Below are 17386 nucleotides of genomic sequence, written 5' to 3'. Positions count from 1 at the left end.
AAAATATGAGCAAGGTCTCAGGGAACTGAATGAGAGCGTGAAGTGCACAAATATACATGTCATGGATGTCCCAGAAGAAGAGAATGAAAAGGGGGAAGAAAGAATGATGGAGGAAATAATCACTGAAAACTTCCATCTCTTATGAAAGACATAAAATTACAGATCCAAGAAGCACAGTGTACCCCAAACAGAATAGCTCCGAATAGACCTCCTCCAAGACAGGACCTAAAAAAATGGAAGGACATACCATGTTCATGGATTGGAAGACTAAATATAGTTAAGATGTCAATTCTATCTAAACTTATTTATTCATTCAATGAAATACCAATTAAAATCCTAACAACTTATTTTGCAGAAATAGAAAGACCAATAACTAAGTTTACTTGGAAGGGCAAGTTGCCTTGTACAGCCAAAAATATCTTGAGAAAGAGGAATGAAGTGGGAGGTCTCACACTATCTGACTTTGAAGCATATTATAAAGCTACAGTGGTCAAAAGAGCATGGTACTGTCATAAAGATAGATATACTGGCCAATGGAATTGAATTGAGTGTTCAGAAATAGATCCTCTCATCTATGGACAATTGATCTTTGACAAGGCAGTTAAGCCACTGCAACTGGGACAAAAGAGCCTCTTCAATAAATGGTGTTTGGAGAACTGGATATCTATATCCAAATGAATGAAAGAGGATGCCTTTTTCACACCTTATACAAAAATTAGTTCAAAAATGGATTAAAGACCTAAACATTAGAGCTAAGACCATAAAACTTTTAGAAGAAAACGTAGGGAAATACCTTAAAGATCTTGTGATAGGAGGTGGTTCCTAGACCTTGCACCAAAAGTGCGAGCAATGAAAGAAGAAATAAATATTTGGATCTCCTCAAAATTAAACACTTTTGTACATTAAAGAACTTTGTCAGAAATGTAAAAAGGCAGCCTACGCAATGGGAGACAATATTTGGAAACCGCATATCAGATAAGGGTTTAATATCCAGAATATATAAAGAGACCTTACAACTCAACAATGAAAAGACAAAAAACAGGCAAAAGACATGGACAGACACTATTCTGAAGAGGAAATACAAATCGCTCAAAAACATATGAAAAGATACTCAACTTCACTGGCTATTAGGAAAATGCAAATTAAAACCACAATGAGATATCATCTCATACCTACTAGAAAGGCCATTATCAAAGAAACAGAAAATTACAAGTGCTGGAGAGGATGTGGAGAAAGAGGCACACTTAATCACTGTTGGTGGGAATGTAGAATGGTGCAGCCACTCAGGAAGGCAGTGTGGCCATGCCTCAGGAAGCTAAGAATAGAACTGCCATATGATCCAACAATTCCATTGCTAGGTATATACTCAGAGGAACTGAAAGCTAAGACACAAATGGACAGTTGTAAACCAACGTTTATAGTGGCATTATTCATGAGATCGAAACAGCCCAAATGTCCATCAAAGGACAAGTGGATAAGCAAACTGTGGTATGTACATACAATGGAGTATTATGCAGCTGTATGATGTAATAAAGTCACAGAGCATATAACAATGTGGATGAAACTTGAGGATGTTATGTTGAGCAAAGTTAGCCAAAAACAAAAGGACAAATACTGTATGTTCTCACTAATATGAACCAACATTAATAAGCAAACTTTGAGAGTTAAAGCTGAGAACACAGTTTATCAGAAGACAGAAAGAGGGTAGCGATCAGGCATTTGATGCTGAAGGAGTATAGAATGTTCAACAAGATTCATTTCCTAGATCCAGAAATGGATAGCACTATACTGTGTGATGGTAGCACAATATTGTAAGTACACTGAACAAAGATGACTGTGAGTAAACTTGAAAGAAGAAGGTTAGGGACATGTATGCCACAAGAAGGAAAAACAGAAGATAAAGATTCAGACTGTATAACTTAGTGAAATCTAAAGTGGTCAATAATGGTGATTAAATGTACAAATATAAACATCTTTTTACATGTGGGAGAACAAATGAATGCCAACTTTGCAAGGTGCTGTGAATGGGATGGTATTGAGAAATATATAATCAGGAAAACTAGAGTATATAGTTAACAGTAACACTGTAATATGCTTCCATTAATTGTAACAAAGGCAATATACCAAAGCTAAATGTCTATAAGAGTGGAATATAAGGGAGGGGTATGGGATTTTTGGTGGTGGCATTGTTGTCTAACTTTTTATTTTATTTTTATTTTTTCTTTTATCCTTTTTATTATTCTTATTTTAATTCTTTTTTTTTTTTTTTTTTTGGAGTAATGAATGTGTTCAAGAGCTGATTGTGGTGATGAATGCTCAACCATATGATGATACTGTGAAGAACTGACTGCACACTGTGGATGATTGCATGGTATGCGAATATATCTTTATAAAATTGCAGGGAAAAAAAATAAACAGAGGGATACAAGTGCTGGAGAAGACATGAAAAGAGGGATGTATCTATTCACTGTTGGTGGGGAAGTGGAATGGTATAGCCCATCTGGAGGGCAGCATGGTGGTTCCACAAGAAGCTAAGTATGGGGTTGCCATAAGATCCTGCAACCTCATTATTGGGTATATACTTGAAAGAGCTGAGAGCAGGGATACGAATGGACATTAATTTTATTATAAAAAAACCAACTTAGAGGATAATGACCAATACTTTTTTATAATATAATGGAGTAGAATAGAAAATATCAGAAATATTATAAGTATATTTATTCTTGAATGAAAATTTTATTTCATTTATATGTATGCATGTGTATGTATTTTAAAGCTTTTTTAAAAAAATTAAACACAATACACATACAGAAAAGTGCATGGTATATCAATATAAATCACAATAAACTGTTATAAAGTGAAACCTACAATCTAGAACACTGCCAGGACCTCAGAAACACTTGTGTAATCTTTCCAAACATAACCTCCACCATCCCTGACTTTTAGGGTAATTATTTCCTTGCTTTTCTTTACAGTTAAAACTGAAGTATGCACTACTGAATGACAGGTTACTTTTGTCTACTCTGAACTTTAAATAAAATGATAGCATATGTCTAGTTTCTTTAATTCAATACTATATTTTTAAGATTCATCCATGTTGTTGTATATGGCTGCATTCATTCATTTTCATCACTGCATAATATTAAATTGTTTGTCCATTTCTACTACTTTTGAGTTTTTCCAGTTTTAGGCTAGTGCCAAGAAAAATAAGTGTATTCGTGCACATAGGTTCTGGTATACAAGTCTCTGAGTGCCAAGAGTGGAATTATAGGGTTACAGAATATCTTGAACTTTATTGAATAATTTAATAATGCTAAATTACTTTTTAAAGGAACATTTACCCATTTTTCCCCACTAGCACTGTATGAGAATTCTTTTTGCTCTTTATCATTGGCAACACTTCAGTGTTGTCAGACTTCTGAATATTGACAATCTGGCAAGTGTGTAGATGACACCTCATTTTGGTTTAAATTTGCATTTCTTTGATGACTAATGAGAATAAGAGTCAGAAACTATTCATAATTTTAGTGGCTAAATGGATTGCATCTTTTGAAAAGTGCTTGAATTGCAGGAGTTACATAGCAGACAGTGTCTCCTAAGTTATAAGGAAGAAATTGGAAAGTAAGTTGCATATCATACTCATCTTGCTAGTCTATTGATAAGGAAGATGGAGAGAACATCGAATGAATTAATCATATAGCTAAGAAACTACTGTTGAAAGTGACTATGAGCCCAGACTTTGTGTCAAAGGTCAAGAACACATTCTACCATTTACCACTCTAAGCCTCGTCTTCAAAGGTAAAATGGAGTTACTATCATCTATATTATAAGGTTGTATTTAGTATTAAATGAAATCATGTAAGAAAGCTTTTAGCATAGTGAGCAGCAATAAATAATAAATTATTATTATTCAAAAAAGTCCATAACTGGTGGCACTTTCAGAGAGATAACATACAGGACTCTTAGCTCTCTTTTTATCATAAGGTGAAAAACATATCAGGAATTCTTAATTCAGAAAGTTAGATGTTGGGGCTAGGGAAATAGCCCAATGTCTATTCTCTAGCAATATACAAGAAATCAATCTTCTCCCTCCCCCCAAATGTGGTTTCCTCCTTCATTGGTGAAAATGAGAAATAATTTTAAGTGTAGAAAATTTTTCAACAGTACTGATGTATATAAGGTAAGCTTGGAAAGCCCCTCTTTTCTACCACATAATGTCACTTCTTATTCTTATATAGACAAACACTGCTAAGGCCTTTGTTTGTTTTCTGTTTATTTTTTTTCCAGCATTAGTCAGTTCCTTCCCACTGACGAAGAAGTTCAAAATCTGAAGGAAATCTGTGACAGATGATGTGCCGGTTTGGATATATTACATCCCCCACAAAAGCCATGTTCTTTTAATTTGATTTTGTGAGATATTTGGATTAGGTTGTTTCCATGGAGATGTGACTCACCCAACTGTAGATGAGATATTTTGATTAGTTCCTTTCCATGGAGGTATACCCCCACCCCCATTCAGGGTGGGTCTTAATTAGATCACTGGAGTCTTTTAAGTGGCTCAGGAAGAGAGCTAGGAGCAGAGCAGGAGCCAACAGAAATGCTTACAGATGCCTGGAGATGCGGACCGAAGGATGTTTGGAGATGCTAAGCTAGGAGGTGAAGCCCTGAGTTTGCCCCGGAGAAGCTAAGAGAGGACTTTCAGATGCTTAGAGAGAAATGCCCTGGGAGAAAAAGCAAGGATGCACAGGAGCTGAGAGAAAGAAGCTAAGACACCCAGAGACATTTTGGAGAAAGCCATTTTGAAATGCAACCCAGGAGCAAAGGACCAGCAGATGCCAGCTGACAGAGGTGTTCCAGACACCACTGGCCTTCCTTCAGCGAAGGTATCCTCTTGTTGATGCCTTAGTTTCGACACGTCTATGGTCTTAGGGCTATAATAAACCCCCTTTATAAAGCCAATCCATTTCTGGTATTTTGCATAATGGCAGCTTTAGCAAACCCAAACAGATGAAGAAATTTTCTAACAGGACTTCAAATGCACAAATGGCCGAACGATCAAAGCCAAAAATAAAATGTCTCATTTTTCAAATACATTTAATGAATTAAGTGCCAGATACTATACTTTATGCTAGTAAAGACAAGTAAAAAGATTCCCAATGAGTAGAAAAAAACATTCTGATCAAATTCTGGAAGAAGTAATATAAGACTGAATATTTTATTTTTTGTAATGTACAGGTGCGCTGTAAGGGTCCACAGTTCCGTTTTATTAAAAATATAATTTAATATTTATATTTTCTTCTGGCCTTGTGGAAATATTCACATTGATCAAATTAAACAAATTTTCCCTCCAAGTAGACTTACATTTCGTGAGTCAACAGCTGCATACATGATATCCATCCATCCTTTGAAAGTAGCCTGTAAAAACAAGTATGTATATTTAACTTCTTTTTCCCCCAAATTATGATTTTATAAAAGAAATTATCAGATTAATTCACCAATATTCATTCAATTAAAGTATATTAAAAAGTTTGGGGTTAATGTTAAAATTCTTTGGGAAACATTTCATAATATATGCATTGAAAAACTTCAACATTATATTATTTATAACATCTTTATACATGTCTTTAAATCACTATCTTCCATAACAATATGCTATCATAAAAGCAATTATCAACATTTGACTCAAATGTGTGTATAAGAATATAATATGAAATTTGGTTAAATAATTTCATGTATGTATTATGAGCATGACAAGTTGAAAATTATGCTGCATTGTTCTTAATGCTTTATTTTTTTATCTATTCTTCTTCAAAAGACCAGAAATAAATGGTACTACCACCAACACTAATCTTGATGGTTTGTTCTTGAAAACTTTCTCAATATTGTTGAACATACTATTTTGAGGCAATTATTCTATATGTAGAAGCAGTTTTCTTATCAAAAAAACCAAACATTATATTCAACTGCAATTTGCAATTTTAAATATTTCTTTTCTGTTGTGTGGGCATAGTAATCCTGAAAGTGATAGTCTTGTTATTTTCTCAGTTCCTTAGTGCCATAGACTCAGTTCTTCCCCCTATTATTCAAACAGGGTTGGGCTGTGAGGGACGGGGGTTTTGGTGATGTTGGTGGTGAAGGTTGGGTGGGCAGAGACATGACTATGGTTTAGATACTGTTTGGTCCCTGAGAAGGTGTATAGAAATCTACTACTCCCCCAGTCCCATCCTGAGGTACTGCCTCTACTTTGCTCAGGTAGAGATAAGGGAAAACAAAGGGAACTTCAATAGAAATCCCAGTACCCACAGACTTTGCTAGGTTACCTAATACATTGCCGGTGAGACTATAAACTTCGTAGGGCAATCCTGTTTCCAATGTAGTAGGGAAAAGATAGTTCTGCAATGGCTGAGGAAGCATCTAGGCAGATGGTCCTGAGGAAGCCCTCACGGGTCCTAAGAATATGAGTCTGCATGAGAAAACAGCCAGTAGTTGCTAAACTTGAGGGGGATGGGATAGTAGAGCTGAAGATCTGAGATTCTAAAGAGACTGAAGATGGTATCAAAGAGAATGTAGACTTTGTTGCTGGAGGTCTTGACAGAGTCCGTGGATACCATAAGATGCCACTGTAGGACATACAAAGGTCAGGTGCCACACAGTGGTGGCTGGAAAAAGCAGAACCCACACAGGGACCAGAAAAGCCTCCCTTGATTCCAGGGAACATAAGTCACCTCAGGGAGAAGGGAAGGAGAATTGGGTAGGGGGAATCTGAATTTGGCTAAACAGTTACCCAAAAATCAACCTGAGCATAGTCCAAAAGTGAATAAATTACTATTATTAGCAAATTAATTTTTTTCTGTTCCTGAGCAGAAATGGGGCTTTTCCACTAAGGTGAGTTCAGCCATAGACAAATAAGGAAAGGTAAATCTTTATAAATACTGAGCAAGGAGAATTTGAGACTCATTTTAACAATATGTCACAGAGGATAAAAAGTAACTACTTACTACTTGAAGTAAAGAAAGATATCCAAGTCCCACGTTATCAAAGTTGACTTTCACATTTTTCCATCTGGCAGTTTGATTGCTCTCTATGAGGGCTTTACATTCGCTGAAGTTGTTGACCACACTTACATCAAACATCTCTCCGGTGGTATAGTTAATGCAATGGTAAAATTTGCCAGCAAAGAGATTCACTCCCATGATACTGAATATCAGCCAAAAGATTAGACAAACCAGAAGTACATTCATTATGGATGGAATGGCTCCTAACAGAGCATTCACAACAACCTGGTACAGAAATGAGAAGGAAAAATAAGTGAAAAGCCAATAACAAATATATATGTAGATACGTGTGTGTGTGTGTGTGTGTGTGTGTAACCTCCTTTTAAACACTATAAAAGGATTATATATGATAAAATATACATTTGTTCTTAAATTGAATACTGTTTATAGGCTAAACCTTGGTAGCTTCAAATGATAATTTTTAAATTATAATTCAGAAGAGTGTAAAATAAATTTTACTATTGTGGAATGTTTTCTCAAGAGATAAGAACATATATGTATGTACTACATATATGTAGTAAATTTTCATCAAAGAATGGAACTAATTATAAATGCAAAGAAGTAACTTCATCATGTGAACATCACTTTTTTTTTTTAAACTGTGCAAACCATACAATTTACTAACCAAACTTTGACAGTAAAAGAGAATGCTTTGGGGACAATTTTCCAGGTGAAATGACAAAGTGTAAAAGCAAGCATAAGCCAGGACTGTCCCAGGCACACGTGGTGCAAGGTTGCCTTATGGACATAGCCACTCTGGATCAACAGACGTTTTCTGGCTTGAACGTGAGATGAGGGAAATGGGTTTGGAAGTCAAGAAGATCTGTATTCCAGCCCATTTTTGTCACAAATTAGCTGTGTGCCTTTGAGTAAGTTATTCAACTCTTCTGGCCTTAAGTGTCCTCATCTGTGGAATCCCTTTCAGAATAAAATTTTATTCTAAGATGAAAGACCACAATAATCAGAATGAAGGATTGGTTATGACTGGCTATATTTCCATAACTTTGCAATCTGAGTCCAAGGTTTTCACCTGATGGCTTTATCTGCAGCTTTCTTGATGAAGCAGGGCATTTTAGTGAATGCTTTTGAGCACATTTCTTAAATTATCCCCAAAAGAAATATTTAGCTAAATCTCTTGTTCTGTACAAGTATACCAAAACTACAGCAAAAATCACCATGAAGGAACAGACATTTAAAATGTAATAAATATGTACACAAACTGTCCTCAATTCCCTTAGGAGATCAAAAGATATGTACAAATACATACATACATACAAACTTATGAGTACAGATATCTTCCATCAAAAATACTGAACGGGTATTTTAACAAAAGGCAAAATTAAACTGCAAATTGACACACTGAGCTTACTCAAAGGAGAATACTTTAATAATAAATTTTTAATGAAGGTAAGTTGTGATGGGCTTATTACAGAGTTAAGTTACTACTAGAATTTAAACTCTCCTTGATAATTCAGAGGTACTCCTAGATCTGATACTTCATTTTTAAGTTTCCCAAAGTGAATACTAAACTATGTGAATGTGAGGAGGTACTAGTTAGAACAGTTCTAATTAAAAAAAATGCTGGATAATAAAGAAATAATTCATGTGCTTATAAGGGAGTTCAGATCTGTGGAAGAACTAGGAATTAAGGTTCCTATATATGTAGATTCTATATAAAAATGTGAAAATTATTCTAGTCCTGAAAGTTTGATATCCTTCATTTAATAAATCTACTACAACAAAGAATCATAATTTCAACTTGGTAAAATGAAAAGAACTTACCAGCTAACAATTCCTTTCTATGTAACCTTATTTCTACATACACAGACACACACACCATATTCATCTGTTTTTTGTTTTTTTTTTTGCAACATCTATGGAAAGTCATAAGTATTTTCAAATACCATAAAAATATCATTTTCTAAAAGTTCCTTTTTTGAACAGCTAAATCCATTGAGAGAGGGCATCATAATTTCCTTGGCAGTGAGGGCCTGTGATCTCAGGTTTTGTGCCCTAGGAGATGACAGACATCAGTGTAAATTCCTCCCTGTTTCTTTGTGCCACCTTTAAAATGGTTGTTAGATTTCCACAGTTGACCTACTTTCTAGCCAAGCCAGTCTGACTTTGAAAGCTGAAAGGCTGGATTGAGACTTGAAAAAGGATCAAAACACATCATATGAAGCAGTGAAGAAATGGTGAAGAAGTTTTAAATTACAGTGAGTGGGATTTCCTGCATATTTATAAATGGAATGAACATAACTAATCTTGATTGAGATCCACAGCCTACATAATATGACAGAGATTTCCCACCAAGTGAAATCTAGTTAATTAGAAACAATCACTCAAGCATTATATTCTGTCTTTCTAATAGTGCCAAGTATTACAGACATCTGATAAATACTATTGATTGATTGGTCACAACAAGATGAATGTAGAAAATACACGTCCCATGGATTTGTCATTTCTAAGGTACAAAGTGGCAGAGTACAAATCTGTTCTCAACTATAATTCCAAAAAATTCTAAAATATGTAGTCTTACCCGCATTCCTTCAAACCTGGATAAGGCTCTCAGTGGCCTCAAAGCTCTTAGTGTCCTGAGAGATTTGATGGCACCAAGTTCTGAGTAACCCAAGGCATTTGCAGTTAAGCTAACCAATGAGACCTACACAGAAAAAGCAATACAACTTTCTTAATTTACAGGCAAAAAATGTTTACACGGTTCCACTTTGCACCATGCAATAAACCAGTAGTTGTCGAACTTCAGTGAACATCAGAATCATCTGGAGGGCTTGCTAAGAACACAGATAGCTGGCCGAACCTCATTCAGTAGGTTTGGGACTGGCACTGAGAATCTGCTTTTCTAACAAGTTCCCAGGTGAAGTCAATATTGCTGATATAAGGTCCACACTTTGAGAACCATTCATATAAATTTATGAAAAAGAAGCAATACATGTTCTCTTTACAAGATTCTAAAAATTTAGAAAAAAAGAATTTTTTAAAGAAAAGTAAAGCAAGAAAAATGACACAAAAATGCAATCTTCCTCTACAGAGCTCTAAAACTTTATCATTCTCACATTGTTTAGCACCTGAAAGAGAAATTAGAACTTGGTATGCAAGCAAACTATTAAAACTCACTGGACCCTGAGCATTAACACATTGAGAGGTCCAGACTCTAAACAGAGGCTTTGTCTTTTTGCAAAGTTCAGTGTAAAATGCATAACATCATTAATTAGGACTAATTAAAAAGTGAACTAACAAAAAGAGAAGTAGAGATATTAGTGTAACTAATTAGAAATTGCCAGAACAATGTTTTCCTTAGTCATTCATACAGATGACTAACGTAATTGATAAAACTTCTCAAGTCTTAGCTAAAAAGGAAAAGAAAAATTGTTACAGACAGCACAGAAATGTCTGATTTCCTTTGCAAATATATAGGAAATTCATTAAAACTATACAAGCTAAGAAAAGTTATTTTCTCCTAATGTTCACCTGCATTTCAAAATCAGACAAATAAAAATATATGTATAGTATAGCTTTTAAAAGTAGGGTTATTGGCTACTTGAAAATTATGTTTTTTAAGTAAAATAAGTGAAGCTCATAGAAACTGTTAAAAACAATACTTGACTTATTCAAGCTAATTATGCACATGCAATGTGACCTGTTAAAACCTCTGAACTACTTTTTAAATGTAGTTTTATAATTTTCCAGTATGTAGAAATAATCTGGATGATGACTATAAGAGAAATTTGTGGGACCAACCACAGAATTTAAGAATGACTTAAAGCCAGCAAGTTAGTTTATTTGGTGAAAAATTATTAGGAAAAATATTAAGCTATAAAAACTTATCTTAAGTGGTTTACATATTTTCCCTAAAATTTAAATTTTTAGGCTTTGTACAAAGTCCCCTCTTCATAGATAATTAAAAAAATAAAGTTACAGAACTACTATGAATTCTACAGATTTCTTGTATATAAGATATAAGGGCCTGTAGTACTTTACCTTCTCGGAAGACAGAACCAAAAAGAGATAGGCATTATTAAAGGATGAAAGACAGAAGTTAGACATAAGAAAAAATTTCTGAACGGGGCAGAATTTATTGGCTAATTAAAAGAGATGGTAAAATATCCATTGTTATGGGTTTTTGTAGCCAAGTGTGAAACGGAGATACATTTAGGCCTCTTCTCTTCCTGGAGCATTGTAGCACTCTCCTAACTGGTCTTTTCGTCTCTAAAATTGCTTTCTATTCCAGCATTCACGTAGCCACCAAACTTCACTCCACTTATGGAGTGACATATGACTTATTCATATTTGTATTCTCCTTAACAAAATAGATTATCAGTAGACACATTTGCTTTAAAGCAAAGCATTGATCAGTTTAATACACTTACATAGTAGTTCCCTTAAATTTAAGAAGGTGAATATCATGGTACATTAAGTAATGTAAGTTGTAGCTGCAGGATAACTAGTTTTCTCTTAAGAATTTCTTTATATTTCAGTTGTTTTACTTTATTCTTACATAGATGCATTAAATGTCAGATATTTTAATTATAAATTTACCAAAGTCTCATAACTACTTAGAGAAAACAGAAAAAAACTATTATGCATAATCTCATTATACAAATAGAAGAATGGTTATAATTTTAGTGTGTTTATCCATTGTTTATAATGTCCAAACATAAGTGTTTTAAAATATTATTTATTGTCTTATTTTATTGTCAGAGAATTTTAAAGTAATACTGAATGTAGAATTTAAATGTTACATTCAATAGTAATTCACTCTATTTTCTTTAGTCAAAATAGGCAAAAAGTAATGATTTTTTTCCTCTCTTAAATAAGCTCATAGAGAACCTCCTCTATCGCTTATAGATTTCTGACTCCATTTGGTGACTGGAAAGTTCATATTGAATTAAAAACTGAGGGTTTTTTTTTTGTCACTTGAAGCTGTATAAAATAATTTTCTCATTGAGAGCAGTCTATGATTTTGCTAGCATGATAAATAAAATTCATGTATCAAAATATTTCAAGTTAAAATATATCACTAATTGCTAAGGAATTATTACAACCAACAAAATGCTATCTTTAAAATGCACTATTTAATGCATTGTGCTTTCCTACAAATTCCAGTGCCCCCTCCACTGTGTTGTCTGTGGGCATCAGACCCCACCCTCACCCCTCTAGCTCTCCAAGTCTTTTTCTAGACAAAATGTTTTTAGTTCCATTCTGAATGGAATATTAATTTAAAAGTCATTTAAGTAGTAAATCTCCTAAAGTAAATAAAAATGATTTTGGACTCAGTATCTTATAAGCATGACTATAAGGGGAGACCTTCCCCCAAAATTTTCCCTCAGAAAATAGGGAGTAACCTCCTATTTGATGGTTTTAAAAGGCTTTTACATTCTGGCATTCCATCCTTCTATATGTTTAACACCAATGTAATTTCATAAACCTTTAAATAATTGGTTCATAGGCAATTGGTTTTTGAACTTTAAAATATCCTTGTAATTAATAAGCTGCCAACATTACAAACACTTCTCAAAAGGCTCTTGTAATGGCAAAGATACGATCAAAGATGTCTGAAGAATTATATACAGTTATTTTACAAAATGAGAGCATGGAAAAAGAACAAAGCTTCTAAATTAATGTATTATTTTGTATAACTTGGGGGGGATTTCAAATATTAATTTGAAACTAAATTAATACATACAATAAGGTGGCATCTGCAAAAGTATACATATTTAAATTGGTAAAAAATGTTTTGGGACATCTTCTCATTCACATTTGGGCCCATGCAGTATTTACCGTGTACCCACTATCTGCCAGGCACAGTGCTAGGCCTAGAACATATTATCAAATGTTAATGAAATGAAACAAGAAACTACAGAATACTCACATCCACAATCAAGAAGTCTAGCCAGCACCAGGCATTGGTAAAATACATTTGAAAACCATATGCAACCCATTTTAGGAGCATTTCCAGAATGAATATATAAGTGAAAACCTTGTCAGCATATTCCAACATGGTCTTAATGGTTTTTCGCTGCTCAATATATATATCTTCAAAGGCCTGTAATGAAAAAAATTTATGGAATTTCATTGCCATAAACAGTCGCTAATTTATATCTTATTTGAAAAAAAAAAGATGCAATTTGCTTATTACATGCCTAAGGCTGGAAGGCTTAGTATTTCCTATAGCTGCATTTTACTTTACAGTTATCTGAACATAAATGAGTTTTGACTGGGCATTTCAGTGAACCAATGGATTTGAATAACTTTTAAACTTCAGTATCAGGGTACCCCAGAAGAGCTCACTATTTCTGAGAGGCTGCAGTTGTTTCTGTCTAGTGCAGGAGATAGAAAGTCATCTGGGAGCAAATTTTCTTGGTTCAGTGTAGGGTCAATAGCAAATATATACCTTCTTAGTAATACAAACATAAGGCAAATAAGCCCTTTAGCCTGGGGAAAGGATTATTTGTTCTCTCTCTCCTCTCTCTCTCTCTCTCCTTGGGTGGCTATGGGTGTGTGTCTGGAAATGACCTCCTCAGTATTTTAAAGAGCTCTTGGGAAAGGGTGGGGGAACTCATTTGCAGGAGCCCTTGGGCCTTCTAGGATAAGAAAACCATTTATCTAATTCACTCTCCTTTTAGGAAAAACTTTAAGGGTGACCTGGTGCAAGGACAAAGGAAAACTTTCTTTTCCAAAGTAAAGGGGGTTCTGGGCTTGGGACCAGGGCTCAACCCTACCTGGAAGCCCTTCAGGAGCCAGCCCTGTGCCAGCATGTTGGTGTGCTTTGATAAGCTTTGACTGGGTATATAATTGAGAATCAATAGCAACTAGAGCAAAGGCACTAGTCACTGATAAGGTTTCACAGTTACCCCTCTATTTGGCATTAAAACACATAGCTGGCTGACCTTCTCTGGACCAAGCACATGGCAGCATGCAGGATTCTCAGTCAAATCAGAAGTGGGCTCAGGAGCCCACGCATACAATTCCATAATCCTCCTATTGAAATTGACTCACCCAAATGCTAGAGTGAATAATTGAAAAAATAAAAGAAATACCACCACATTTGTATCACCAAATGGGTAAATGGGCCACATTATTTTCATTACATTAGTCAGGATTTTGACTGAATTGACCATTCAAAAGTTGAATCAAATCAGACATAAATGAAATTTTTAATGTTTTAATTTTGTTACCAGTCAGGAATTAAGTTAACAAATACATATTAAGTGCTTACTATTTGCCATTTTCTGTAGTTGGCACTAGCATATCAATATAAACAAGACAGATGACTTCCCTGCAGCATGGAGTTTGTGCTAAGCAGTTTGATATTTAGCTGATAATCCCATATTGCATCTACATAATCATTCTTAATAAGAACTGTTGCTAATGATTAAAAATCGGAAATATCACAAGAAATCATACTGATCTGAGTTTTATTCAATTTGACCCAGATCAATAAAAGTTGTTATTTATTGAGCCTCTTATATTGTGCTAAACATATCTTGCATATCGTCTCTCATTCTCATAAACAGCTTCTTTTACAAAGGAGTAATATGAGGTTCAAGTAAGGGTTTTGGAAAAAACGTAAAGGAGTGGATCATAATCACTTACCAGTGCCCCACTGCTGAGAAGAATCATGAAGACAATGAAGGTTTCAAACCAATTGTGCTCCACTATCTTATAGCAAGTTTTTCTGAGGTTCCACCAGAGTTTCCCTTTGCCTTCTTCTATACTTATCTGACAACACTTGAACTTCCGTACACAGTCTAAAATATGAGAGTAAGTAAAGAAAAAATAATCACTCTTTGCACATTATTTGTGTTGGTGGGAGAGTCATCTACATTATTCCCCAAAATACTGTAAATAGCTTTATTTTTTAAGATGGTTTCTGATTATGGAAATGAAAATCATACATACATTTTTTTTAAATCATTCATGCAATAAATATTTATTTTTAATTTTATGGACTATAATAATGGCTTATATTACATTACAAAGATATACTTTAGAAAAAATAGAAAGAAAAATAAAATTCAAAATTATCACTAAAAGTTGCTATTTCTACTCTGCCTGTATTCTATGGGTGTGAGTCCACACATATATGGACATTGTATATATATGCAAATTCTGATTAGTTCACTTAATGCTATATTTACTTGCCATATAATTACAAGTAAATAGAATTTTGAAAGGCTTCATAATATTTCTCTAAATAGGATTAACAGCTTAACCAGAATTTATATGACTATTTCTCTAATATTGGATATTTAAGTTGCTTTTATCTTGGCTGTTATCAGTAATAATGTAACAAATACCTTTATGTAATTTGTGGGCCTCTAGATCAAAGATTCTTCAAGAAATATTTATTGAATATTTGCTACATTCAAGGAATTGTACTGGGCAAATTATAATAATATAATATGTAAAATATGGGCTTGCCATCAAAGAGTGTGCAATTTAATAGGGGAGAATTCTAAACAAATTCTATAGTTATAGAAAGCAAGAATTATCACAAGAAAAATAAAGTACTGTGAGAGCTCAACATAGAGAGTAATTCCTGCTATTGCACTTTGTGGAGGAAGTATATTTGAGGCTAGATCTTGAAGAATGTATGAGAATGAGATCTAGTACACACAGCTTAAAGGAGAGGAGAAACAATGACACATGCAAAACTTAGTGACAAGAAAGTTGAAATTACATGAAGGAGAGAATTAGAAGTAGAGACCAGAAAAATAGATTGGAGCCAATTTAAAAAAAGGATCTGAATGAGTCAGTTAGGGAATTTGAGTTTTATCTGTTACTTAATGGAGAAAACATTGAAGGATTTATTTAGGAATTACGGAGAAGATATACCTGACAAGAACACTGATATAGAAATATTTGTGTTGCTACAAGGTATCAGATGGACAGGAGAGAGAATATGGAAAGGGAAATGAGTCAATGAGATTCAATTAATTGAGCATTAAAGACAGTGAGAACAAGGGTAATGGTGGTGGCCAGGAGTTAAAGATACTGCTGAAGGAGAGTTGACAGGATCTGGCAGCAAATAGGATATGGGGGAGGGGGAGGCAGTGGGGGACAGGGGCATGGGAGAAAGAGGAATCAATGTGATTCAGAGTTTTAACCATCACAGAGGTTGTTCAATGCACAGAAAAATGGAAACCTCATCCTGAAGGAGGATACTGTCTACTCCAAGATGCTTCTCTATAATGTCAAACAGCCTGAGCACATCTTTGTTTCATAAAATTTAACAAAATGCTATTAAATGTTATTAATTTCTCATTAAAAAAATTCACATTATATTTGCTGCTTCTTTGAGGGTACGATCTTTTTCACTTTTCTGTTTCCTACAGGATCAAGAAAAATTATATGCCCTGAAAATATTTGTTGTAATGAATTAAATGGAACTGAATTTGGTGTTTTTCCCCCAGGGAGTACATGAGACGGTAAGATTCTGTTTAACAAAAAAGACAAAAGTTAGTGGAAATGATAAATGGCACATTCAAGATAGTGGTTTACTTATGGGAAGCAGGGAAGGGAATGGGATAAAGAAGGGTTACAAAGGGATCTAATCTGCATTTGTTTTACCCTTAAATAAAAAAGTCTGAAGTAAATATGGTAAAAATATTCAAATTGTTAATGCTGGTTTATGAGTATCTATGTATTATTATTTTCTATAATGTTATATTGATGATATTTCATAATAAAATATTTTTTCAGCTTTAAAAGATAAATCAAAGTTTATTAGTAATATAATTATTAATATGCATATATTTTGATCCTAAATATATTTGTCTGGAAAGGAGTAATAACTAATACCACAGAAATTTACTTTTACAATATATTCCTTAGATGTTTCGTAGAGTTATAAGTTTTTTTTTTATAACCAAGTTACTGTACTGAAGTGTATTTAGAACATTTGAAGGAAATATAAAAAGTGGTTTCTCACTACTTTTGCTGAATGAATAACTCTCCCTCCAAAACTACTTAAAAATTGACAGTTAATATGAAAATATATATTTTCACTAACACATTTAAGTCCAAAATTAATAGATGTGTACAACATAATCTTCTTTAAATAAACTTGAAAGAATCTATGAACATCAATTGTGCTTTCTAACATCCGCATAATTATATTTTTAGAAATTACCTTAAACTTTAAACTAAAACCACCTTAATGTTTTTAGTGTAAACATGTATCACCCAAATAAAACTTTTTAAATTATTTGTAATCAAATGCAGAGGCAGTTATTATAATTAAAAATAAATTTTTATTTAAGCAGTTGCTATTGGTATTGAATCTGGAGCTAAGACAAAGTATGAATTAT

General features: G+C 33.8%; 1 protein-coding gene across 6 annotated transcripts in view; it reads right to left on the bottom strand.

Annotated features, from left to right (window-relative positions):
* The window catches only part of LOC119544096 (sodium channel protein type 2 subunit alpha), a 169308-nt gene that overhangs the window by 13543 nt on the left and 138379 nt on the right, over nt 1-17386 (bottom strand). For all 6 annotated transcript variants that reach the window (XM_037849225.1, XM_037849228.1, XM_037849226.1 and 3 more), the window contains 5 exons: nt 14670-14824; nt 12946-13119; nt 9595-9717; nt 6999-7280; nt 5362-5415 (listed from right to left, as the gene is read on the bottom strand). In XM_037849225.1, coding sequence (XP_037705153.1) covers nt 5362-5415; nt 6999-7280; nt 9595-9717; nt 12946-13119; nt 14670-14824 — 788 coding nt within the window. The remainder of the gene's footprint in view (nt 1-5361; nt 5416-6998; nt 7281-9594; nt 9718-12945; nt 13120-14669; nt 14825-17386) is intronic.

This window comes from Choloepus didactylus, chromosome 9, assembly GCF_015220235.1.
Source record: "Choloepus didactylus isolate mChoDid1 chromosome 9, mChoDid1.pri, whole genome shotgun sequence".
NCBI lineage: Eukaryota > Metazoa > Chordata > Mammalia > Pilosa > Megalonychidae > Choloepus > Choloepus didactylus.
This window is presented reverse-complemented; position numbering and strand designations above follow the sequence as displayed.